General features: G+C 55.2%; 1 protein-coding gene across 15 annotated transcripts in view; it reads right to left on the reverse strand.

The window, feature by feature from the left end:
• Nucleotides 1–731: 731 nt before the first annotated feature.
• PTPRU (protein tyrosine phosphatase receptor type U) overlaps nt 732–24,791 on the reverse strand; it is a 77,886-nt gene continuing 53,826 nt past the window's right edge. For 4 of the 15 annotated variants that reach the window (XM_047725887.1, XM_047725892.1, XM_047725884.1 and 1 more), the window contains 15 exons: nt 20,452–20,642; nt 19,630–19,705; nt 19,079–19,155; nt 13,422–13,458; nt 12,686–12,843; nt 12,484–12,600; nt 11,599–11,753; nt 8,781–8,970; nt 8,138–8,287; nt 6,384–6,557; nt 5,285–5,425; nt 3,842–3,967; nt 3,482–3,639; nt 2,207–2,342; nt 732–1,945 (listed from right to left, as the gene is read on the reverse strand). In XM_047725887.1, coding sequence (XP_047581843.1) covers nt 1,883–1,945; nt 2,207–2,342; nt 3,482–3,639; nt 3,842–3,967; nt 5,285–5,425; nt 6,384–6,557; nt 8,138–8,287; nt 8,781–8,970; nt 11,599–11,753; nt 12,484–12,600; nt 12,686–12,843; nt 13,422–13,458; nt 19,079–19,155; nt 19,630–19,705; nt 20,452–20,642 — 1,949 coding nt within the window. In that variant the 3' untranslated portion in view covers nt 732–1,882. Of the gene's footprint in view, nt 1,946–2,206; nt 2,343–3,481; nt 3,640–3,841; nt 3,968–5,284; nt 6,272–6,359; nt 6,558–8,137; nt 8,288–8,780; nt 8,971–11,598; nt 11,754–12,483; nt 12,601–12,685; nt 12,844–13,421; nt 13,459–19,078; nt 19,156–19,629; nt 19,706–20,451; nt 20,643–24,791 lie in introns of those variants that run through there. The other 11 variants (XM_047725899.1, XM_047725895.1, XM_047725896.1 and 8 more) reach the window with 7 other exon arrangements.

Here is a 24,791-nt window from a genome sequence, read left to right on the forward strand (position 1 = left end):
ACAGAATCCGTACATCAAGGAGTCAGGTTCCATATGAAGAAACTGAGGCCCAGAAACACAACTTGTCTTGCCCAAGATGACACGAGTTTATGACAGAGGCGGGAGTGACTGGGATCCCTGACAGCCGGCCCTCTCCTCCTCCACTCCACCCCTAGCAGAAGCCCGAGGCTGGCAATGGCTGGGATGACCATCATAGAGACAGCATGTGTCTGACTCTGTTGTGTGTTTATAAACGGAGCCCTTTTGGCTTGCCTGGTACCATGCAAGGCTCTTAACCATGACCTCTTCTGATCCTACCAGGGTCATCTCCAGTTTACAGATGGGAACCGAGGCCCAGAGAGGGAGCTGACCTACCCAGAGTTTCACAGGTGGTGAGGCCCATCCACCTGACCCCAAAGCCTGAGCCTCCCAGGTTATCCCCAAAAAAGCCTGACTCAGATCCAGGCCCTGGGGGTGAGAGGCAGCTCTGTGGACCTCGGGGGTCTCAGGAGAAAGCCCACTGCCTGAGAAGCTGCTTTGGAGGCCTGGGTGGAGGCAGCAATAGACAGAGTTCTCTAGACCTGCCCCTGAGCAAGGCTCTGATCCACACCCGGCCATTGTATGAATGGAAAAACCAAGGCCTGACGGGACCCAGGACTCTGCCTCCCAGCCGGAGCCATCCCCCTGCACTAGGAGGCTGGGGACAGGGCAGAAGGCCCCACTGGCTGGTCACACACACACAAGCTACTCTGTGGCATTCAGAGAGCACATTTATTTACAAAGTGCTTTACAAACGTCAGTTTATGCCTCCCCACAGCCCCCTGCGAGGTAGGTCAGTAGTCATATCTACAGTTTACAGATGGGGAAATTGAGGCACGGAATGGGGGTGTGGCCTGTCCCATTTTAAAGAGATTTTCCCACCCACCCATGAAAAAAAAATCATAAAATTAACAAAAAAGAATTTCTCCTCCATCCCAAAATACATGTTCTTCCTCTGAACTGTAGAGGTGGCAAGCACCCCTGATCTAGCAGGGCCCCGTCCCCAGGGGGCGGCCTGACCAGGAGCCATGGAGACTTCAACCCCAAGGGCTGTTGTTCAACCTTGCAGATTGTCACTGGGCTGGGTGGAGCAGGACCCAGAAGTGAGGCCTGAAAAGTACAAGAAGGGCCGAGGTGCCTTCCTTCTGCAGATGTTGGGTCAGGCAGGGAAGAGGCCCCACGGAGAAAAGGGCAAGGGATGATGGGAAGATCCCAGTTCGAAGCTCAGAGCACACCAAAGAAGTCATAGTGGGAGGGATCATGAGCAAAATATCCCAGGGCTGAGGGGGGGCAGCAGGGCAGAGGAGGGGGCCCATAGTCCCCTCTGGGGAGGACTAGTCTGATGGGTCCAGTCTCCCCAGGATCCTCAGGGGCAAGGCCAGGTGGGATTCCAGACGCCAAGCCCCAATGCACCCTCTATCCATGTCAAAAGGAAGCCACGCTGAGTGGAAACCTTGGCCCGCCACAGGCTCTGCAGGGGCTCACTCATCTCTGCCAAAGGCTGGGGCAGAGTCTGATGCTTGAGCCTAGAGTCAAGGAGCTTGAGCCTGGGTCCTCCTGAGCTGGCAGCCCCGAGCCCCTGTCACTCCACCAGGCAGTGCCAGACTCACAGCGCAGACTTGCAGCGCCCTGTGGATGGGGACTGGGCTGCGGACGCTGAGCTCCTCCTTGGCCCCAGCAGCCTGCCCATCCGACACGGAGAGAGGCCCCGCCCACAGCGGAAGGGGGCACCAAGACGCCCCGGCTCACTCTACTGCTTTCCCCATGGGAGTTGTCGTGGAGCAGAATCAGGGGTCCAGGTGTTCCTCATCCGTGCTGGGCCTGGCCCTGAGCGCACAGTGCGAGCGCCAGGCCAGGGGCCCCGCTATCTTGACTCCAGCCCCTCCAGGTACTCCAGCGCCACATCGTAGCAAAAGTGGTACTGATCCTGGGGAAAGGGAGAGAAGGACCCATGAGCCTGGTCCCTCTCCGGTACAGGAGAAGGGAAGAATGGGGGGCTAGAGGGCAAGCATGAGCCCTAGCCCATCTTTGGGCGTAAGGGCAAATGGGTTTAACTCTCTTGGCACCGCCGGATCAGAACCCAGAGCCCAGTGGCAGGAACCACATAGAAGACAGTGGTGTGGAGGGACATGGCCGGGCGGGGACAGGGAAGTTGGAAGTGGCCGGGCAACGGGACAGGGTCTCTCACCAGGGTTTCCACCATATTGGGCTTGTAGTTCCTAAGCGTTTTGGCAGCAAAGAAAACATCCACCAGGTTGTGGCAGCGGATCATCTCCAGGACTGTGGCACAGGCGCAGAAAGTGCCACTGCGGCCGCCCCCGTTTCTAAATGAGACAAGCATAAGGTTTGGGGTAGGGTTCAAGAGGGGGAGGTCTGAGGCTGGAACACCAGGGAACCAAGAGGAAGGAGGGTCAGGGCCTGGGAGCCCAGAGGAGAGGGGCAGAGCCAGGGAGCCCCAGAAGGGAGGGGCCAGGGAACCCCCAAAGGTGAGGGGAGGGGCTTAGGGAACCCAGGGGGGAGGGGTTTGGGAGCTCAGAAGGGTGGAGCTTAGGGAAGCCAGTTGGGAGGGGTTTGGGAGCTCAGACGCTAAGACTGTCATCTATGCAACTAGGGCGAGAGCCTCCAGGAGAAAGATAGCAGGTTCTTAGGGAAAGATACACTCCAAGAGAAAGCCACGGAGGCAAAGACAGAGACGGAGGGGGGCAGCAGAGAAGCAAGCAAACCCCAGAGAGCAGGATGGAAAACGAACATTGCGAGCACCAATCACCCCCAGCAACACAAACACATGGTGAAAACACACAGGTCCACACGCCCACTCCATAGCAAACCAGCAGCCAAACACACAGAGATGCTTCCTAACCCCTGTCTTCTCCCTCCTCTGTTCCCTGCAACAGTGGGGGGTGGGGTTCCCCTGGGGAGATGAGGGATGGACTATGCCCTTGATCCCCATTTGAGGGGTCGCTCCCACTAGAACCAAAGGCCGCTGAGGGCCAGGCCCTGCCAACTCAGCTCCCGATCCGTGTACCTGGAATAAACTGAGAGCATGAGAAGCTGGGGGTCAAAGGAGCAAGGGCACCTAGACGGGAGTGAATACACGCATTTAGGAACGGGGGCATGGGAAGGAACGAATGATAGAAGCTGCATGTGTGTGTGCATGAACAAAGACTGGAATTCTTTGGGCTTCAAGTGTGCTACTGTCTCACGCAGTAAACAATCCAGACAGGACTCTAATTAAATTGGAAAAGTCAGACACCCCACAGAGGGTGTTAGGCAGTTGCCCAGGGTTGAGTCCACACCCTGGAAATGGACGGGGTTCCTCCAGGGAAGATGGGGCCATCCTTGCCTGGCTGAGCAGAGTCTAGGCGAAGGCCATCCAGAAGCCTCAGGGGGTTTTAGTGGCAGCCTTGAGGTCCTCTCTGGGCCTGGGCCTCCACCCCTCCCCCTGAGCAGGGCCCACACTCACAGGCAGTGCACGACAGTGCGCCCGTCCCCACTCTCTGCCTGCCACTTGTCCACCTCGGCCAGCAGGTGCAAGAAGGCCTTCTTGGAGTCAGGTGTGTCCCGATACGCAGACCAGCGCAGAAACTGGAAATGCCTCACCAGCAGGTGTCCCTCCTGTAGCTGAGGGCACAGGTGGCCAGCCGGGCAGGGGGAGGAGAGGGAGAGAAGGGGAGGGGGGAAGAGAATGTGAGCCAGGGGGAGGAGAGGGAGAGAAGGGGAGGGGGGAAGAGAATGTGAGCCCCGAGGTGACCTCAAGAGGGGCTCGTGAGGCTGCCCCCCAGCCACCACACAGGTTCTCACCACAGGGCACCCAGTCACTCACCCGAGAGATGTTCTGCACCCGGAAGACACGGGCCACCAAGTCTTCATCCACGGAGCCCGACACAAACTCCACGTCCATGAGGCCATACTGCTGGCGGCCCGGCTCTGGCCAGTACTGGAGACAGGGCTGGGGACACAGACACGGAGTGGGGTGCTGAGCAGAGCCAGGCAGGGGCAGCTGCTGGTACTGCCTGCCCCAGGCCTCCACCCTGGCCCTGGGGCTCCCACACACCCTGACCCACTCATTGGCAGTCCACCTGCAGAGTTCCCCCAGCCTCTGCCACTCCCCTGTCCAAGTGCAGTACACAACTGCCCCAGCCCACTCAGGTCAGCAGAGACAAACCCTTCAAGGGTGCACAGACCATCCTGGCTGGGGCACACACACAGACACAGACACAGACAAACATACACACACACACACACTCACTCACACCCCAGCAAGAAGCCGCCTTCTTCCAGGGATAGGCCTTGTACCATACCCGCCCACCCCATCACCCCTGCCCCCCATCACCCCTACCCCCAGCCTTCTCTCTCACTGCCTTGCTTTTTTCCAGCATCAGCTCACAGAGGTGGGGTGTCCCTGAAGCAGCAACACAGCTCAGAACCCCCACTCCTGCCCTAGGACCCCACCATGGAGTCAGGGTCCCACATAAGCCTCCCCTGCAGGCCAGACTGGAGACAGCGGAGGGAGGAAAGGGGTGTCTCTCTCTCTCTCTCTCTCTCTCTCTCTCTCTCTCTCTCTCTCACACACACACACATACACACACACACGCACATATACAGACACACAGTCCTCCAGGCCAGTAGGTCCAGAGCCCCAGCTTCTAGCCTCAGCTCTGCCTGGAGTCCAGGTGAGGCTCTACCTTCCTCTGGGTCCCGCCCACCATTTCTCTGTGAGACAGTCCCCAAGCTCCTCCCAGATGACTCCATGATCCTTTGGCGTCCCTCTCTGACCACGCCCACAAAGAGGGCACTACCTCCCTCTTTTGCCTGGGATCCCACCACTCCTTGTGTTTGGGCCTTTGCACATGCTGTTTCCTCTCCATGGATCACTACTCCCCAGTCTTCACCTGGTTAGCTCTACCCTCCCTATGCAGCTCAGCCTCAAAGGCCCCCACGGTGGGCAGCTGAGTCCACCCACTGGAAGAAGGCTGCCTGGGGGAGGGGCACAGTTCTGCCCACTTCCCAGAACTCTGGGTCGTAATCTTTTCACCCGAAGACTGTAAGTGCAAACCACAGTCCTGGACATACAGCAGGTGCTCAATTAAAAAGCAGCTGCTTCCCTCCAATCTGACAGCTTCATTCTACAGATGAGGAAACCAAGGCTCTGGGAGGGAGTGGGATCCATCTAAGGTCACTAACTAGGCGGCACAGCTGGGATCCACCCCTGGGCCCTGGGGACGTGCCCTGGAGCACACGAGGCCCTGCGCAGCAGATGCCTCACCCAGGCGGTGTTGGACTGGTGCAGCTGGTTGAGCATGACGATGGAGGTGCACCCATAGTCGTAGACGAGCCGCCAGAAGTCAGGCGTGGTGCTCTGTAGCGGATGCAAGGTCACTATGAAGGCCGCGCTCCGCGTGTAGCTCTGCAGGGAAACCAGAACTCAGAGAGGCCCGCTCACCATGGACAGAGCCCCCACCACAGGCAGTCCTCCTGCTCTGCCCACCCTGAGCTGGATAGCTCTCCCCTCAGGGCCAGGCTGCCTCTAGGGTCCTTTTCAGAGCTTGGCTGGTACACCGAGGTCTGAGTTGTTGGGTGAGCCCCCCCCCCCCAGGCCCCTGGTCCCCAAGCCCATGGCCTCTGGAACTAAATACAAAAGGTTCCCCAATGTGTGGCAATGGGAACTTGGGCATGGTACTTAGAAGCTAGCCAAGCTTGCTCTCTGCCTCAGGGCCTTAGCACCTGTGATTCCTGTTGCCTAGAACAAATCTCCGGATGTTCACACAGTTCTCCCTCTCACTTCTTTCTGTTCTTTGACAGTCACCTCCTCAAAGGGGCCTTCCTACCGTCTCATCAAAAATACTCCATACCCACACTCCAAAGCCCACATGATATATTTCTCCTGCCTGGTCGCTTTCTGCCAAAATTACCAGCGTCTGACATGCCACTGTATCTCTGTGTACTGACTGTCCCAAGCCATCACCCACATACAAAGTTTAGGAGAGCAGACATTTGGGGATATGGCCTGTGTCCAGCACATGGTAGGGGTTCAATAAATATTTATGAATAAATACATCTCTAAGTCCCTTCCAGCTCCATGGAGGGAGGGTCTGAGAGCCCAGCCCAGGGCCCCAGGCCAGGGACAGGCACTGACTCTGCTCCCAATCCCAGCCTCATCCCAACCAGAGCCCTTGGCTCTGGCTCTGCCGCCTCCCACGCCCCCGGGCTCTCAAGCCTTCCCAGATCCAGCCAGCCGCGGGAATCCCGGAGCCTTCTTCCGGGAATCCCGGAGCCTTCTTCCGGGAATCCCGGAGCCTTCTTCCGGGAATCCCGGAGCCTTCTTCCGGGAATCCCGGAGCCTTCTTCCGGGACTGAGCCCTCACGTCCGTCAGGGCCGCGTTGATGTAGTTGTTAGGGTCCCCATCGGTGGAGATGAGGAAGGGCAAGCAGCGGTCGGGTGGCAGGACGTCCATGCTGCGGTTCTTGTCGCGGTTCCGGGGGAGCAGGGCGATGCTGCACTCTTCCACATCCAGGGGCGGTGTGACCGAGTTCAGCGTCTACAGAGAGCAGAAGGAGCCATGGGATGGGGGGGAGGGGGGCCGGAGGAGCAGGTGGGGAGGCGGGCAGGGGTGAGTGTGGACCTCTAGTGTTTGCTGGGCCTCCTCACGGCCCCATGGAGACTAAGCTGGTTTGTTAACGCCATGTCGTGGATGGAGAACTGAGGTCTGGAGAGAAAGGGGCGAGGACAGGGTCCCCGGACCACACAGGCTCTGAACAGAGCTCCGAACAGAGAGTCTACCTCCTCGCTCCCTGTGTAACCTTAGACAAGCCACTGTATCTCTCAGCATTATTTTTCTCAACTGTAAGGTGGTAATAATATGCCTGCCTCCAGGGGCTATTGAGAGGATTGAGTGAGATACTGCCAAGGTCCGAGCACTGCTCCTGGCTCATGCAAGGCTCCATACATAAAAGGCACAGTGAGGATCCCTACTAGCTTATCAGGTGCTTTCAGGCAGACAAGGGCTGCAGTCCCACATCTCCCACAAAGCGGACTGTGGGGACCTGGCGGAGGCAGTCAGCCCTGTCTGAAGAGAACGCAAGTCCAGATACCCGTCACACCACAAACCTGGGACTCTGGGTTATCTCTTCCACCTCATGCCTCCTATAGCCTGATCCATGGAGTCTCTGCTTATTTCTCTTGTCCTTGGGGATCCCTAACAGGAACACCAGTCTCTCATGATCCCCAACAGGGCTCCAAGGATCACAGGCAGCATTTCCCATGACACCAATCTGTGCGGGCTCTCCAGTGTTGGGTGTCTAGAAGGGGCCAGCCCGCTGCACCCTGGCAGGAACCTGGAGTGTGGAGAATGTCTGGGGTCTCTGCCAGCCCATGGACCATGCTGGGACTTCTCTGGAGAACCATCCTTCCCCCATCTCCATCATGTGACATGCAGACAGTGGCTTCGCCCTCAGAACCAGGCCTGGGCAAGTCAATGTGTTCCTAACTCTCTGGCCCCAGGGACTGGCTCAAGGATGGCACAGGAGAAACTGATCGAGGACTTCTGTTGAGGCTGTAGGGAGTCCTTTTTCCATTCTCCTGACAGTAGTGACGACATGAGTCTGACACTGCTGGGGGCGAGGGTATGGGTCTAAGAAAGAAGCTGAAAACAAAGGAGAGCAGAACCAAACTGGACAGAGACTACATTGTGGACATGTAGACAGAGACTACATAATTTAAGCTCCTGGATCCAGCCATAACTGAAGCTCCACCATCCTTGGACTTTTCAGTTACAAGAGTCATTAAGCTGGATTTTTGTCACTTGCAACCAAAAGAATCCTGATGAATATGAACATTACAAAGGCAATATTGACATTCTTTCCTGGATGAGAACACTGAAGCTTGGGGATCTGCTCACAACTACTTCACAAGCCTCCTCACAGCTCTTTACTGAGCCAGGACTTGAACCCGGGCTTCCCTGATTCAAAGCACAAGCTCTGCACCACTTGGAGAGACCACCTACTCCACTATCTCCAAATCCTTCCCAGTAGCCCTACTCTGTCCCTCTGTCTTGGCTCTCATTGACTCCTACAGCACTGAGGACTTCCCAATACACACACACACACACTCCTGCCTCACCTGGAACTCTTCCCGCAGCTGGGAGGAATTACTCTGAGGATCAATGCGGATCATCTCCTTGTAGGTGGCCTTGAACTCGCTGACAGGGATGGTGGTCTCCCCACACAGGCAGGCCTCCAGGATTGCATCGTGAATGAAGATGTACTGCTCCTGGAGCAGGAGGAGAGAATATGAGGAACCAGGAGGGGACTAGAACCTAGAGATTTTGGGGAGATGGCAAGCAGGAAGCAAGCCCAAAGTTAAGGCAGGGACGCTGGAGTCCAACTAGGTATTAGAAGAGATTGGACCCACCCTACTTGAAGAAACCTTCACAGATATGTTCACTAACCTCATATCTCATCCCTCTAATACCCCATAAGAAGCTCTGAAGGTGAGGGGAGAACCCAGAGTCACACATCTAATGAGGATACAAATACCAGTGGATCTTTCCTGCAAAACCTATGACCGTGGCCCCTTGGCTGTTTAACTCCACACAGCCGAACACAGAGGAGCTGACTTTGGGAAGACCCTCAGAGGTCGGCAGGCCAAGTTCAGGGATCTCAGCTCTAAGGACACCCCTCTGACACACTCTGCCAGCTCCGAATTCCTCCACGAAGGACCCAAATCCTGGAGCGGGCAGGGAGGGAGGGCGGCGTCCCCCTACCTCTGTCTGGATCATGTTGACCCGCCGAGAGCAGAGGGTCTTCACGCAGTTGTAAATGTCCACGACGCCCTCACACTCCGCCATGTCCAGCATCACATCCAGGACAATGTAGCAACCTGTGCGGCCAGTGCCCGCGCTGGGAAGAGAGCAGCCAGGGGCCCCATGAGAGCCTGGGGAGGGAGCCTGGGGTCTAGAAGGGAAGAGGGGGCCTGGGGGGCCTGGCCACATCTATACCACATAGGGACCCGGGGGCGGGGGGGGGGGTGGACAGAGAGACACCTGACCCCAGTGAGGGGAGGAGCCGGGGAGAAGTCTGCTGCAGGAGCTGCGGTGAAATGTGACACAAGGACAAGCTGCGGCCGGGCCCTGGGAAGGAGGGAAGGGCAGAGGTAGCAACAGAGCTGAGCAGAGGACAAAGGTGATGCTCAGAGCTTAATCCAAGAATGTTCTTGCCTCCTAGGGAGCCGCAGATCCACACAGCCTTCAAAGCCCCACACACTCGTACCTGCACACGTACTCAGGGGAGCCTCCCCAACCCTCCCAGCAGATGTCACTCTCCTGAGCTCCAGGACGAATCCTGGGCAGGCTCTTACCAAACACTCTTCCTGCTACGTGGTCATTGCAAATGGGACAGTCTCCCTGGCCCGACCTGGAGCTCACCCCGAGCTGGGCTGTGTCGGACCCATCTCTGGGATGCTCACGCCCAGCCCCAGGGAGAGCAGAGCCCAGGGGTAGAGAGAGGACAAAAATGACTCCAAGATTTCAAGCTTGAAAATGGGGGTGTCAAAGCATTGGCAAGAGTGCGTGGTAGCGGGTCTCCCGGCCACCCCTGCCGGGGGCTGAAATCCGTACCACCACTTTGGGGGACTGGCAACAGCTACCAAAGCTGAGCTTGCCAGGCAGTGCTCCCCCCCCCCACCTCCTGTATGTATCCCCCAGAAATGCATGCATATGCTGGCCCAAAGGCACGCCTTAGAACGTTCTCAGCAGCTGTATTCGTACCAGTTCACAACAGGACACAGCCCAAATACCTAGCCATCGCAGAATGGGTAAACACACTGTGGTTTACTCATCTAGGAGGACAGGATATAACATGGATGAATCTTAGAAACATAAGCTGGAGGGGAAGAAGTCACACACCAAAAAGCACACGCTGTGTGATTTCATTTATACGAAGTTCAAAAACACACAAAATGAATTCACACATTAGAAGTCAAGAGCGAGACTGTTCTGGGAGCGAGGAGGTGGGCACAGCCCAGAAGGTGTCTCCCAGGGGCTTCTGGATGCTGTTAATGTTCTATTTCTTGATCTGAGAGCAGTGCTGGTTATTTCACAGGTGTGTTTAATTTACGAACACCAGTAAAGCTCCGCATATACTTATTCTGTGGGCACTTTGCTTTAAGTATGTTATATCTCAATGAAATCTTATTTTATTTTATTTTATTTCATTTTTTAAAGATGTTATTTATTTATTTATTTGACAGACATGGATCACAAGTAGGCAGGCAGAGAGAGAGGAGGAAGCGGGCTCCCTGCTGAGCAGAGAGCCCAATGCAGGACTCGATCCCAGGACTCTGGGACCATGACCTGAGCTGAAGGTAGAGGCTTTAACCCACTGAGCCACCCAAGTGCCCTGGAATCTTATTTTAAAGACCATATCTTAGGGGCACCTGGGTGGCTCAGGTGGTTAAGCATCTGCCTTCTGCTCAGGTCATGATCCCAGGGTCCTGGAATCAAGTCCCATGTCGGGCTCCCTGCTCGGTGGGACACCTGCTTCTCCCTCTCCCTCTGCCACTCCCCCTGCTTGTGCGCGCTCACGCTCAATCTCTCTCTCTCTCTCTCAAATAAATAAATAAATAAATAAAATCTTTATTAAGAAATAAAAATAAACAGGGACACCTGGGTGGATCAGTGGGTTAAAGCCTCTGCCTTCGGCTCAGGTCATGATCCCAGGGTCCTGGGATCGAGCCCCGCATCAGACTCTGCTCAGCGGGGAGCCTGCTTCCTCCTCTCTCTCTGCCTGCCTCTCTGCCTACTTCTGATTTCTGTCTGTCAAATAAATAAATAAATAATCTAAAAAAATTTAAAAATAAAAAATAAAAATAAACAAAGATGGTATCTTAAAGAAGCCTAAAGAGACAAAAGTGGTATGTGAAGGGCGGGTGAGGGAGGAGGGGGTCTGCTCTGTGGCGCTCTGGAAGCTGGGAGGAATCAAGCAGAGAAGCCAGGAGCAGGTACAGAGGCCAAGGACTTGTGGGCCCAGGGGAGTAGGTGAAACCCCAAGGTCAGAGGGAAGCTCCCCAGGAGGAGAGTGGGGGGCAGGCACAGGACAGGGCCCTTCAGAGGCATGAGAAAGCTGGGGAGCCAGGGAGGAAGCAGAGCAGAGGAAGGACAAGTGGGGTCACAGGGGCCAACTGAGGCAGGACTTGGAAGAGAAAGGGGTGATGGTCAGGAGCGGCACGGGGCACAAAGGCCACGCAGTGAGGAAAGCCCTCGGGATTCAGAGAAGGGAAGCTGAAGCCCTTCCCAGCACCTGGGCCAAACCCAGCACGCAGGTGTGCAGTGCAAGTAAATGAAACCCAACCCACCTCGAGCCTCACCAGCCCCTCACCCCCTCTGCCTCCAGGCCCAGGGCCCCCACGGGTCTCCGGCAACACACATGGGTGCCAACCTCGAGCCACAGCTCGAATGGCCATTGGGGGGTCAGCATCTCCAGTCCTCTGTCTCTGAGTAGATGAACCCAAGCCCCTTCTCCTTAGGGGACCCATAACCAATCCCGCACCCAGACCCCTTGTCCTTGGCACTCGCGGCACCCCACCTGCAATGGATGACAACAGGCCCAGCATCAGGCGGGGTAGAGGCCTTCACGCGCCGGATGAAGGCCAGCAGCCCTGTGGCGTGGTAGGGGACGCCATGCTCCGGCCACGCGGTGAAGTGGAACTGGCGGACCTCGTGCCGGGCAGAGTAGCCTCTCTGCGGAGACAGTCAAAGTCACTGCGGGCGCCCTCCAGACACCTGCCAGGTGTCCAGCCGCCACAGCGAGCATCTTACCGCAGGATCTCGCTCAATGCGTCCCAATCATAAATGGAGGTATGGGCATTCGGGACGCATGGTGCCCGCGAGAAACCCGCAGACAGGAGAAACTGCGGGCCCGAGGGTCGACAAGACAAACACTACCCAGGAGTGGGACCCAGGGCTGTGCCACCCAGGAGAGCACCAGGACTCTCTGATCTTAGCCTATAAGGGAAAGTGTCTCCCTTGAGAACTTTTACGGAGGATCAAATGGGACCACAGACACGAGGACTCGGCCAGTCGCTGGCCATGTGGCCTCGTGCGTGACGCCAGCATGCCACCTCACTTTATTTGTACTATGGGACTAACGGAAATGCCGAATGCCAGCATCTCCCGGGGCTTAACCAACACGTGCCACAGGCTATGCACGATGCCCGGCACCGAGCAGGACCGGCATCACCAGCCACTGTCTTCACCGCCATCATCTCGACGTCCTCTGGGAGTCACCAGCCAAGGCAGTCCCCGTCCTGTCCTCCCACAGCACTCCCTACAGCAAAGGAGCAGCTGCCTTGCTGGGGAGGACAGCGGAGCCCTCCTCACCCCTCCTGCTCCTGCCCTGGGAGGTCGGGAGGCATACTCTGCCCCACCCCTTCAGGTATCCCTGCAGGGACCAAAGTGACAGCAGACTCACCCGCTCCAGGGCAAAGGTGCGCACGACATACTCAGCCAGTGTCTCCGTTTTCACCAGCGTGATCTTGATGTCCCCGTACATGTCTGAGTCCTCCGGCCAGTACCGGGAGCATTTCACCTGGGGTCCCCACAGGCAGGCTCAGCAGGCCCTCTGCTGCCCTCCCTTGGCCCACCTTACCCCCTCACCCCAAGGCCCTGCTTACCCTGCCCACCTCCACCAGCTTGGTGATCATGACAATGCTGGAACAGTGCTCCTGCCACACCATGCGCCAGAAGTCGTAGACCATCTCAGGCTTCGGCCCTGGGGCGCAGAGGGTGCTAGTCCCTGTGGCAAGGTCTCCACCCAGAGCCAGCACACCTGCTGCCCCACACCCCCACCAGGCCAGGAGGCTCCTGAGCCCCGATGAAGACGTCATGCTCACCCCACACACTCACCCCACCCAATGCCAGCTCGTCCCTAGAGGGCCCCGGGGGTGGGTAGGCTCAGAGAGGGATGGCTGGAGACCCATTATCCCAAATGAAACCCGGGAGGCAGAGCTGGGGAACTTGATCCTCAGTCTACAGCATCAGTGTCCCAGAGGAACAGACAGATGAACAGCTGGGGGCCAAGACAGCCAGAGGGACCCAGGCAGCCCCCAGACCCGGAGGCACAATCCACACTTGGCAGGACTGAGCCCGCCTACCCTTCTGCATGCACCACCTCAGGGACAGACAGATGGCCGAGGGAACTACAGGCACACGGAGCACACCAGGGAGACATGAGCACGGAACATGATGAGGGGCAGAGACTGGTGGGCAGATTCCAGAAGCCCCAGCCAGACAGTGGGACTCGAGCAGAGAGACAGCAGGGAGGCACACGGGGAGTCAAGCAGGTCAGAAGGAAGGCAGAAGGAAGACGGCATTCAGCACGCGGGTGCACATGGGCAGAGCAGCAGGTACCTTGAGTGGCTATGAAGTGGTTTGACCTGTGGTAACCCTAGAACAGGAGAAGAGGCTGTGGTGAGACCCCAGGAGCAACCCCTCGCTCCCTCTGCTCTCATCTCCTCTGCCCTTTCCCAGGAGCAGCACACACAGGACCTCCTAACCAAGGGGACCTTGTCCTCCCAGTCCCCCAGGAAGGATGGAAAAGAAAGAACAGCAGGGACACCAGTGTCTTGGGTCCAAACCCATCTTTACTGTGTGACCCACAGAAGACACAACTCCTATATCGCCTAAAGGGTCGCCCCCCAATAAACTGGGTGGATTAGCCACAGTCAGCTTATAGCCCAACTGTGTGGATACAAATAAAGTCCAGGGTGATCCTGCCCGGGTTCTCAGGGTGTCCCCAGACCCCAGGCTGGGTCTCATCAGTCATCCCAGCCTCCACGGGGCAATCGGGGGGGGGGAGCAGTGCCCCCTCCCCACTGCATGTCATCCAGAGCTTGGGGGACCCAGTGACCCAGATGAAGGCTTCAGGTCTGAAGCAAGCAAATACATGGGTTACTCGTGGCCCTCAGATAAAATGGTTTTTAAATAATAATCATTTTTGAGATTGTGACCTCAATTAGGATCCCTATTATGATCACATACTGTGCTAAGCACTTTACTTATATGATCTCCCACAAAAGAGGGGGCAAGAGCTACTTCATCCTCCATCCCCAGAGCCCTCAGATTGTGAAGAGGACCCAGCCAGCCCCAACTCCCACCCCAGGGCCACAGCCAGCCTGCTGTCCTGCCCGCACATGACACCCAGGGCACCCCTGTGGGCACCACGGCAGAAGTTAAAGGTGCGGCAGCATTGATGCAAGAGAGAACAATCAGGTTCACGCCCGCAGCCCAGCTCCCTGTGCCTTGGGACCCGAAGGAGCCCCGCAGTCAGACTGCCAGGGTTCAAGTCCCAGATCGAACTCTTGCTAGCTGTGTTCCCCTAGGCAGATCCCTTCATTTCTCTAGGCCTCGATTTTCACATCTACAAAATGGGAACGATCACTGTATTTACCTCCCGGGGCCGTTGTGAGGAGTCAGCAAAGTAACATACCATCAAGGGTCTGTCACCACAGCCAGCACAGAGTCGGCACCTGACCAACAGTACCTAGTATTACCGCTACTACTTTCAAGTTCAAAGAGAAGCCCTGAAGACTCCAACAGTATGGCTGTCAAGAATTCCCAGGGCAGAGGGTGGTTTACCCCAGGGGTTAAGAATCTGAGGCCAGGGAGTCAGGTGGATGTGGGTTCCTATCACAGCTCTACAGAGATGCTAAGTGACTCTGGCCATGGAAAGGGCACTCCGAAGTCTTTAATGGACACCCGCAGCTCCCAAGGATTTTGCTAAAAGGCAGATTCAGACTCAGACTCTGGCACAGGGCCCAGGATTGCACCTTTCCAACCAGCTCCCAAGTGGGACCAGTGCTGGATCTGAAAACACACTGGACTGGCCAGACTCAGTCTCCCAGAGCCTCTGCTCCCTGCTGCAGTGTGGGGATAACAGTGAGACCCACATACCTCAGAGAGTCTGCTGTGTACCCGCAAACTGTGTCCAAAACCCAGTTCCAGTCACCAGCAGTGAAGAGGGTCCCAGAGCCACTGGGTCCTCACTGGTGGAACTGCTCCGCAGCTGGCCGACCTCCCCAGCCACTGCCTCTGCCTCAAGTCCACAGTCAAGCTGCTGGGCACATGGGGTCCCAGGGAAAGGGCAGCAAAGGTGCTGCCAGGGCAGCTCTCCCACCTCCAGCACTGGTCAAGCTGGGAACAGGCTACTCCACCCAAAACCAGCTGGCCTGAGCATCCCCGCCTAAGAACAAGCATCTCTCCAAATTCAACAAGCATCTCCCGGGGCCAGCACCCAGGACAGCCCGCAAATACAGTCCACAGCTGAGCAAGTTTTCAACAAAACCCACCCCCCATCTGCATATTAACTTCTTCATGCATAGGTGTGTGCCTGCACAATTAGAGAGCACTACAATGGAAAGTGTGAAATGATCAGGGGTGCAAGAAAGGTAAGCAGATCGATCGCCTTGAGCACACCCACTGTGGAACACCCGAGAGCGTCTGAGAGCGCACTGGTCCTCACCACCCCAGGCATCAGCAAATCCTGGGCACCCTGCTCCTAGGGCACACCCCCACGCCTGCCTGGAGCCTCTGGTTGGGTGGTGCTGGGGGACTGACACCTTGCATCCTGGACAAGCACCCCAGGGCCTCCTGGTGCTCCCCACCCCAGGGAGAGAACCAGAGTCTAGTAGGAGGGTCAAGGGCTCCCATGGGGCTTGAGGCCCAGCTCCATGCGGACATGAGCAAGTCATTGAACTTTCCTAAGGCTCTGTCATCTCGTCTGACAAACGCCAGTCCCTACCTCTCAGAGTATGGGAAAGATGAAATGATGTGCCTAACGTGTTGGCACAGCACCGGGTGCCCAGCCAATGACACTCTTGTTAACTGGCATTTGAAGACGGATTAAAGCCAAGTCTTCTGTGGCTACTGAAGAGTGTGGACAACGAACCAAGCAGGTGGGATGATGTGTTATATGGAGACTAATGGGAAGAAATGTACCTGTATTCGTCACCTTCTCATGGGGGCGCTAGGGCTGAGTATATCCATCCATTTCATGGGCCTATTCCATCTAAACCTGGGAACTTTACAAACTCTTGAAGCACGCTCAGAATAAGGGGGGTTGATCTCTGGGAGCACATCTGGGATAACCGGTCGTCTCCAGCAGCTACGACTGTGAGTACCTTTCACTTTGTATAGACAGAAATGTGTGTATTTCCGTATTGTCGGAAGGTCTGATAATGAACTGTACTTTTGCAATCTTTAAAAAATAAGAAATATTTTTTTAAAGGACATAAAATAGAAAGGAACCCACGAAATAGCACACAATCCCATCAGGCATCCAATATTATAAAAAGAATATGCAATTCACCCTTGAACAATATGGGGCTTTGGGGCACTGACCTCCTGGGGAAGTTTGATAATCTACACATAACTTTTGACTCCCCAAAAACTTAACTACTAATAGCATGGCTGACTGGAGGCCTTATCGAGAACATGAACAGTCCAGTAACACATATTTTGTATGTTATATGGTATTATATACTCTATTCTCATAACAAAGTGAGCTAGAGAAAAGAAAATATTATTAAGAAAATCATAAGAGAAAATACATTTATAATTTATAAATAAAAATAAATAAAATATAAATAAATACAAATTTCTTAAAAATTTAATAAATTTTTAAAAATTATTTATTTTTTAAAAATCCACAAGAAAGTGGGCTAGTGCAGTTCAAACCCATGGTGTTCAAAGGTGGAATGTACATTAAAAACCAAATTAAAGGTGCATTAGATGAATAGGACTTTTTAAAAAATATTCCTAGAAGGCCCAGCAATGGCACAATTTTTAAAAATAGAATAGAAAAACTGCTCCCCAAAAATAAAACATTCAAAGTAGGGCTAAATTGAGGGCAAAGTAGTTAGGGTTGAGTTTCAAGCAAACTGACCACGAAGGAACTTGAATGCCAGAGAAACTAGTTTTAAGGGGACTGGCGGGGCCACCCTTGCTTCCCTGAAGACCCTGACTCCCAAGCAGCAGAAGACAGGGCACCCTGAGCAGCTTCCCAGCCCACCCCTCCCAGAGCCCCACAGAAGGTATGGCTAGTGAGACTTACTGGGCATGGGGAGCTGGGGGACAAAGGTGACAGAAGGTAGTAGCCAGTGAAGGGAGCCTGGGGAAGCACCCCAACCCTGATGCCCCATCTCAGGGAGGGGAAGGAATCATTTACAACAGGGGTAGTGTCAGATCTGCAGCCCCAGATGGCCCCTGGCCAGGCTGCTGAAATGGACAGTAGGCTTTGGGTGCAAGAGTAGAAGGGAAGGAGGACAAAGACAGAGAGAGAAAGACAGCCAAAGACCATGAGAGAGTCTGAGATACCGCTGGTGAGAAGTCAGGAGGAGGAGGAGACGGGGAGAGAGATACTTACTTCACGGTTTATCCGAATCTTAATGAGGCCAGTGAGGGAACAGTACAAAGCAAAAGAGACAGATATTAGGCCAGAGGCAGATGGAGGTGGACAGAGCACAGGAGTGGCCAGGATGGGCAGTGTGAGGAGGGGAGGCAGAGCAGAGATGGGGGCCGGGCTGGGCCGGAGAACGGGGAGTGGCGTGAGTCTGCCAAGGGGCCCACGGGGACACTGAAGAGACCCAGAAGGGGCCCGTCACCAAAGTCTGAGAGGCCAGGCCCAGCCCGTATCCCAGTCAAGGGAGAGCATGGGAGGTAGGGGAGAAGGCAAGGAATTCCGGAAAATAGGGGGCAGCGTATCTTTCTGGCCCCCGGAGGTAAAGAGGGACAGGAGAGGTCTCCCGAGTCCCTGACTGTCCCACCTCCCAGGTACACATCTTCCTCTCCCTTCACTCCTGCTGCTCCCTACTCCCACCCTTTCCTCTCCAGTCACCCAAAGGCAGCTCAAAGCCCCCGCCTCCATGCAGCCTGCCACGGCTAACTCTGGCCATACCACTCACTTGCTGTGTGACCCTGGGAAAGTCAGTCCTCGCTTCTGGCCTGTACTTTCCCAGCTCATCTGAAATGGTTTTACCTATAAATACATTCATGTGTCTCCCCCACTAGAAGCTACACATGCAAGGAAAGCAGGGATGGTGTCTATCTCTGGTGCCCAGCACAACTCCTGGCACATGGTAGATGCCCGAAATAGATCTGATAAACGAATAAATGATTCTCTCCCAATCTTGGCTTGATGTCAGGGTGGGAGAGTCTGCCCAGGGTCCCTGGGCCCTGTCCCATCTCGCCCTCATTCACACCTGGGGAGCAGACTCACCACATCTGCACGGGCCTCCTGGCTGCCCTGCCCTAGCCCTAGCCCCTTCCTCTGGTCCAGCCAGACCAGCAGCTGCTGCACTGGATGGCAGGAGAGCCTCATGGTTAGTAGCAAAGGCTTGGGAGACACAGACAGGCCGAGATCTGAGTCCCTTTTCCCCCAAGCACTAGCTCTGTGACCTTGGACGAGTAGCTCCACCTCCCTGAGTCTGTTTCCTCACCTATAAAGTGAGATCGCGATTCTAACTACCTCGTGGCATGATTTCAGGGATTATAGAAATGAAATCTTTGATATAAAGTGCTTAGCACAGCGCTTGGCACCCAGTACCTGCTCCATAAACATGGGTTGTTATTCTTCAAGTACCACTCTGATCGCAGTCCAAATGCAGCAACTCCATGGGACCCCTAGGGAAAAGCCCCACCTCCTCGGCCTGCCTTCTGAGGCCTTCACCACCCAGCCCCTGCCTGCCTGCAGCCTTCCCGTGAGTCATGCGAATCCCAGCTCCAAGACTCCATCCCTTGGTGAGAGGGGCTCCTTCCTCAACTCCAGGCCTAGCTGTCTGCCCACTCCCCTTCTTTCTGCTTCATGGAAGCGCCCCCATCTGTCCACCCAGCAGGAAGTTTTCCTGATGGCTTTCATCTGCCCTCCCCTCCTCTGAGCTCCCTGGCACTGACTGCAGGAGGAGGGGACACTGTGAACCCCCACATATTCCCTGCCAGGTCGCTGGCCTGCCTGGGCAGTGAGCCTAGAATGGGCAGGGCCAGGCCAGTGGAGATGACGGCGAGGCACTCACGTCTATGTAGTTGGCGTTAATGGAGTCGGCATCGGGGCCTCCCATCATCGGGGGCAGTTTCACTCGGTGCCGATCATCTGGAAACACAAAGCAGGGGGCCATGGGGTGGGCAGGGACTGAGCAGGGGAATGCAGAGCTAGGGCAATGAGGGGAAGCTTCCAGAAGGCAGAAGAGCCAAGGAACCTCGAGGCTCGGGGCTGACCAGGAGGCTCTCAGCCCCGAAGGGGGCACGACAGGCCAGGGGTTAGAACCTGGGCTGCGGCACCAAGGGGGCCCAAGGTCATGTGCTACTCAGGCAAGTATTAGCTGTGTGACTTTGAACAGGGAGCTTAACCTCCCAAGCTTCCGTTTCCTTATCTGTAAAGTGGGGGTTATAAGATGTGCCACATCACTGGGCTACTGAGAAGTATGTAAAATAATGGGTGTAATATTCAGCACATGGCTTGGCATGTGGGAGGCCCTCAGTAAGTGGCTCACTCCAGCTGTTCTCCACCCCCACCCAAGTCCCTCCCACCCACAGCCCCTGACCCAGGCCCTTCCCCAAGACTCACAGGCAGGCAAGGGCTCTTGCCGGCTGCCCTTGACCTTGTCTTTCTTCTTTGTGGCATCCCAGCCTTCAAAGAAGCTCTGCCAGAAGGGAAAATAGAGGGGTAGTCAGTGGGGGAGGGAAACCGCTCCCCTCGTAAGACCCCATCCCATAACAGGATGGGAGAGGGACCATAGATAAGGGCCAGATGCAGGGTTCAACTTGGAGCCTGAGATCAAGTCATTGCATATCCCTTTATCAGCAAGGGACTAAGTTAAAAACCAAGCAGCGTGAAGGGAAGGAAGAGAGAAGAGTGGGGGGGCAGTATCAGAGTTCACAGACACTTCAGAGCAAGGGTCAGGTTTAATGTACACGTAAGGGGTTTGAGTTGGGAAGAAGCGAAAGTGAGGTCAAATTAAGATTAGAATAAGGTGGTGTCAGAGTCCAGGTGGAGGGAGAATGGGATTCGAATCAGAGTTCCAGTGGAATTTAGGATAGTTAGGGTCAAAGTCAAGATTGGGTGTTAGGTTAGAGGTCAGGGCCCCTCTTGGTGGTCAGAGTCATATTAGGAAGAGGATGAGGATCATAATCAGGGTCCAGATGGAGACTGAGAGAAGACTGGAGGTCAGATTTCAAGTCACGATCAGGACTAGTGTCAGAAACCAGGTCAGTCCGAAATTGGGGTCAAGGTCAAGGTAAAAAAAAAAAAAAATTAGGTTGAATTAGGGACTATCAGAGCAAAGGTCCATCCAGGGCAAAGGTGAGGGTTGCCAGGGTCTGGGTCCACAGCGAGCAAGAGCTAGGCAGGGCCCCGGCAAGGCGTCCTGGCTGGCCGGAGACCCCGCACCTCGTACTCCTGCTTGAAGCCATAGCCCTCCGCCGTCTTCATCTGGTTGATGTGCTGCAGGAGGTCGGCCACACGCACCGCAGGGTGCATCTGTCCCGTGTGGTATGGGGAGCCTTTCCGGCCACAGGGACGCCGCGGGGAGCCCCCCAGCAGGCTGCTGGCCTCGGTGACCCCACTGCTGCGCTGGTCTCCTGCAGTCAGAGAGAGGAAAGGGGGTTCCTGACGCACACTACCCCCTTGCCTGGGGTGCCCCATTTGGACTCAGGGTGGGGGAGGGGTGCATGGCCAATGCGGATGTGGTTCCTGGAGCCAAGCAGCCTGGCTGGGCCCACCCTGTGCACCCCAGGGCAAGTCCCTTCCTGTCTGCATTTGTTTCTCCGTCTGTAACATGAGCAGGCTGGGTCACATGGCCTCTGAGGGCCCTTCTGGCCCAGCCCTTCTGGCCCTGCTGTGATCCTGGGGTCCCCTGACTACTGTTCCTCCCCAGCCTGGACCACCCCTCTGTGACTTCCCTGAACTGCCTGCAGGGGGCAGCGCTCAGCAGAGCCCGGGAGCCCCCCTCTTCTCCCTCTCTTCCAGAGAACAATCTGGAACAATTGGCAACTCCCAGTAATTACCCCCATTCAAAGACAAGCAAATCCCGAAATTAGCTGCTGCTGCCACCCCCTCCACAGATTAACGGGAGACACCTGAATAGCAGCTTTTCTCCTGCGCCAGCATTTCCATTGTCAGCCTGGGCGGTGGCCTCAGCCAACTGGAGAACAGGTCGAGAGGTTCACAGTGACACTCACACGCACTCACAGACACACTCACACACACACACATACACACACACCCTGGGAAAACTATGCCCTCCCTCCAGGCCCACCTGCTCCCCGCTCTTCTGGTCAGCATCCCCAAGGACATCCCACCCTGGTCCCCCAGCTCAGGCCCCAGGACTGAGCAAAGTGCCCGGCTCAGTCACACCCACCTCTGGACACTCGCCCTCATACATTTAACACTCATTTCTCTCCTCCTGTCCTGGGTACAATGCGGGGCCTCAGTCAAGGTCAGCCCTCCCCATTTCTCATGGCTCTTCTCTGCCCAGGTCCAAGCTGGCAGGGGCAGGTGGGAAACCCCCGGTGGGGCCCAGGTTCCAGCCCCTTCCCTTCCTACCACCTCCAACACCCTTCTCTTTCTGTTTCTGCCTGCTGAACTCCCACCCATCCTTCAGATCTTAGCCAGAATGAGCCTTCTTAGGGAACCTTCTCCAGCGCCTGGCCTCTGATTCCTACTCATGGCTGACAGAATGGTTTCATGACACCAGGACAGACTTCTGCACTGCTCAACTCCCCCAAACTCCAAGCCGTGGCTCTTCAAATCAGGGGGGACTTCCATACCCTGCTTGGGTTCCCTGTGCCACAGTTTGAAAACTGCCTCGAGGCAGACAGGCAGTGTGATGGCGCAGCCCACCCCACCTGCTTCTCTTCTCTGGGGAATCAGTCCGGAGCTACTGGTCACCCAATGTCTGAAGACAATTCCTTCCCATCTGATCCAGATTTTCTAGTTACTAACAGCTGGAGGGCATGCTGGTTACATGTCGGTTACACCATTGTGGGCAGATTCCCCAAGCCCTTAATTCATCAGATGGAAAAAATGAGGCCCAAAAAAGAGACTTGCCTAACGCAGTGGTTGCAAAAGTGCATTCCAGAAAACACCGATCGTGGCAGATTTCTAAGTGCTACTCCATTAAAAAGGAGACAAGGAGGAGGATGAAGAGGGGTTCTCGGTTTTAAAGGAATCTGTGAAATTCTGGTGGGAAGGAAAAGAAGTCTGTTTTTTCCCTATAAAACCTCCCAGAGCTTCCTATAAATTAGTGTGCATTTCCACTCTCCAAGAGATGAGCAGAAACAGCCACGTTTCACCACCATCTCTCACCACCGACAGCTTTCTTTGTTTCTTTCGGGAAACGTCCTCAGGGGAACACAGGGATGATCATGGTGATTAAGACACATGCTCTGGAGTCAGACAGGCCTGAGATCAAATCCCAGCTCCACACGGGACCCTGGGGATTCTACTTACTCTCCCTAAACCGCCTTCTTCGTGTGTCAAGGGAAGACAAAAACTTACTCTCCCAGCCGATGATACAAATATTAAATAAGATAGTGCGCATAAAACACCCAGTCCTGTGCCTGGCACATAGTGAGCACCTACAGCCGGGGCTGTGGACACAACTAGTCCCAGAAAGCCAGGGCAGTTGGCTGGCCAGAGGCAGCCTTCCTTTCTCAGCCCGTCTCGACTGCAAGATCCGACAACATCGGATGCAACATGTAGATGCAAAAGAGCATCTACAACAAACACAAGCACCAGCATTTCACGACAAAGGCTATCAGCTGGCTCGACACACTGGGAGACAGAGGGGTCCCAGGGCTCTCTCTGGAAGCCATGCTGACAGCTCCCTGGGTGGGGGCCCTCCCTGAGGGCTCTCCAGGTGGAGAAAGGGGCAAAGGAGCGTTTTGGGAGTCCAACAGCCCATCCCTGGGGATGTGAAGGGTCAGCCCTGAGGCATCCTCATAGCCACATATGGATCAGCTTGCAATGGCTAAAGACGAGAAAATCCCACCTGGTTGGGGTCCTGATGGGAAGGAGGCCAAAGCCAAATGCTGGGCTTCTGCCTGAGCCCAAGAAGGACATAAGACATTCTACAAAGACCACCAGAAGGGGTCCCTGGGTGGCTCAGTCAGTTAGGCATCTGCCTTCAGCTCAAGCCATGAACCTGGGGTCCTGGGATTCAGCCCTGTGTCTGGCTCCTTGCTTGGTGGCGAGTCTCCTTCTCCCTCTCCCTCTACTCCCCTATCCCCTCCTCATGCTCTCTCTCTCTCTCTCTAGCACTCTGTCTCTCTCAAGTAAATAAAATCTTAAAAACAAAACAAAACAAAAAACCAAAGACTACCAGAAGACAACAGGGTAATGAGCGATGATGTCTCTAAGAGGCTCTTCTCCTTCCTGGACCCAGAGAAGACTGGACTCTGCTCTCCTCGTGCATGAATTCCCTCGTAGGATGCAAGACATACACTCTCCCCTGCACCTCACCCCCACCCCAAGGACCAGCTTGGAGAAAGAGAGGAAGGAAGGTGAGAGCAGCCCTTAGCTTCAAGGTTACCCCCCCAGGGTTTCTTCCAGATGCTCCCCAGTTCCATCATGATTGTGGGACACCTTAAGCAAGTAACCACAGACAGTTGAGGTTTTGGGAGGAAGGGTTGAGGCCCAGAGGGAAAAAAACACTGGGTCTGGAGCAGAGAGACCCAAATTCAAATTTGGAGTCAAGTCACTTGACCTCTCTGGCCTCAGTTTTGCCATCTGAAAATGAAAATCTTCAGACCTTCTTTAAAGATGAGCCCTTTCCCTGATTCCCGTCTATCTCCGATGAAGACAGGCCCCCAGTTACATGATCGAGGAACACTCCAGACTTTTCCTTCCCTAGTGCAATTAGGAAATAATTTTAAAGAAACATAGCTTATAATAATACCTAATAATATCTTACATATCAAGTGCTTTCATAGGCCTGGCAAGATACTTAAGTCACTTAATCCTTAGACTATGTAAGCATGACTCTCATCCCCTATCCAAACGAGGAAAGCAGGGCCCACAAGAGATGAGTTACTTGGTCATTAAGCAGCAGCACCAGGATTCGAACCCAGGCCCATCGGACTCTGGGGCCCTGATGTCTACCCTACTTTCCTGTGTCTTTCCTCCTGATAAAGGAGAATCTGTGTAGAGGAAAAGAACCTAGCACTTATTTAACAAACCCTTTGGCGGACAGAACCCAAAGGCACCCACAGGGGTCAAGAGCTCTAGATGGACAGGGCTCAGAAGGGGTTGAGGGTTTTCACAGGCAGGATTTCAGACACAGCAGAGGGCCCATTCCCACACACTGGGAACATCCCAGCCACCTTCCCCACAGCCAGCCTGCCACCATTTACTCAGCATGAGAAGTCCCCACGGTGAAATTCACAGGCTGAGGATGCAGCAAAATCAGCACGGCTTTCTGTTCCCTTACACCAAAATCTGGGCTCCTCTGTTTGGAAAGCAACCAAGGAAATGGAGGCTGGACCAGCGCAGGGCATGGTCCTATGAGACCAGATGGACCCATGGCCCCAGGCTCCTGCCCACAGCTCTGCCATAGCCTGTGGCATGCCTGTGGTTCCCACTTCCTCCAGCAGCCACATCTCATCCAGCCCAGCCCAAACCCTGGCCACCTTAGCCCAAAGGCGCATCTTTTGAAACTCCAGCAGCATGAATTGCTCCCACCGTCCCCATGGCAATGAGTCTGGGCCCCGACTTCCCTAGGCCATGTCTCC

The sequence above is a fragment of the Lutra lutra genome, chromosome 4 (genome assembly GCF_902655055.1).
Source record: "Lutra lutra chromosome 4, mLutLut1.2, whole genome shotgun sequence".
NCBI lineage: Eukaryota > Metazoa > Chordata > Mammalia > Carnivora > Mustelidae > Lutra > Lutra lutra.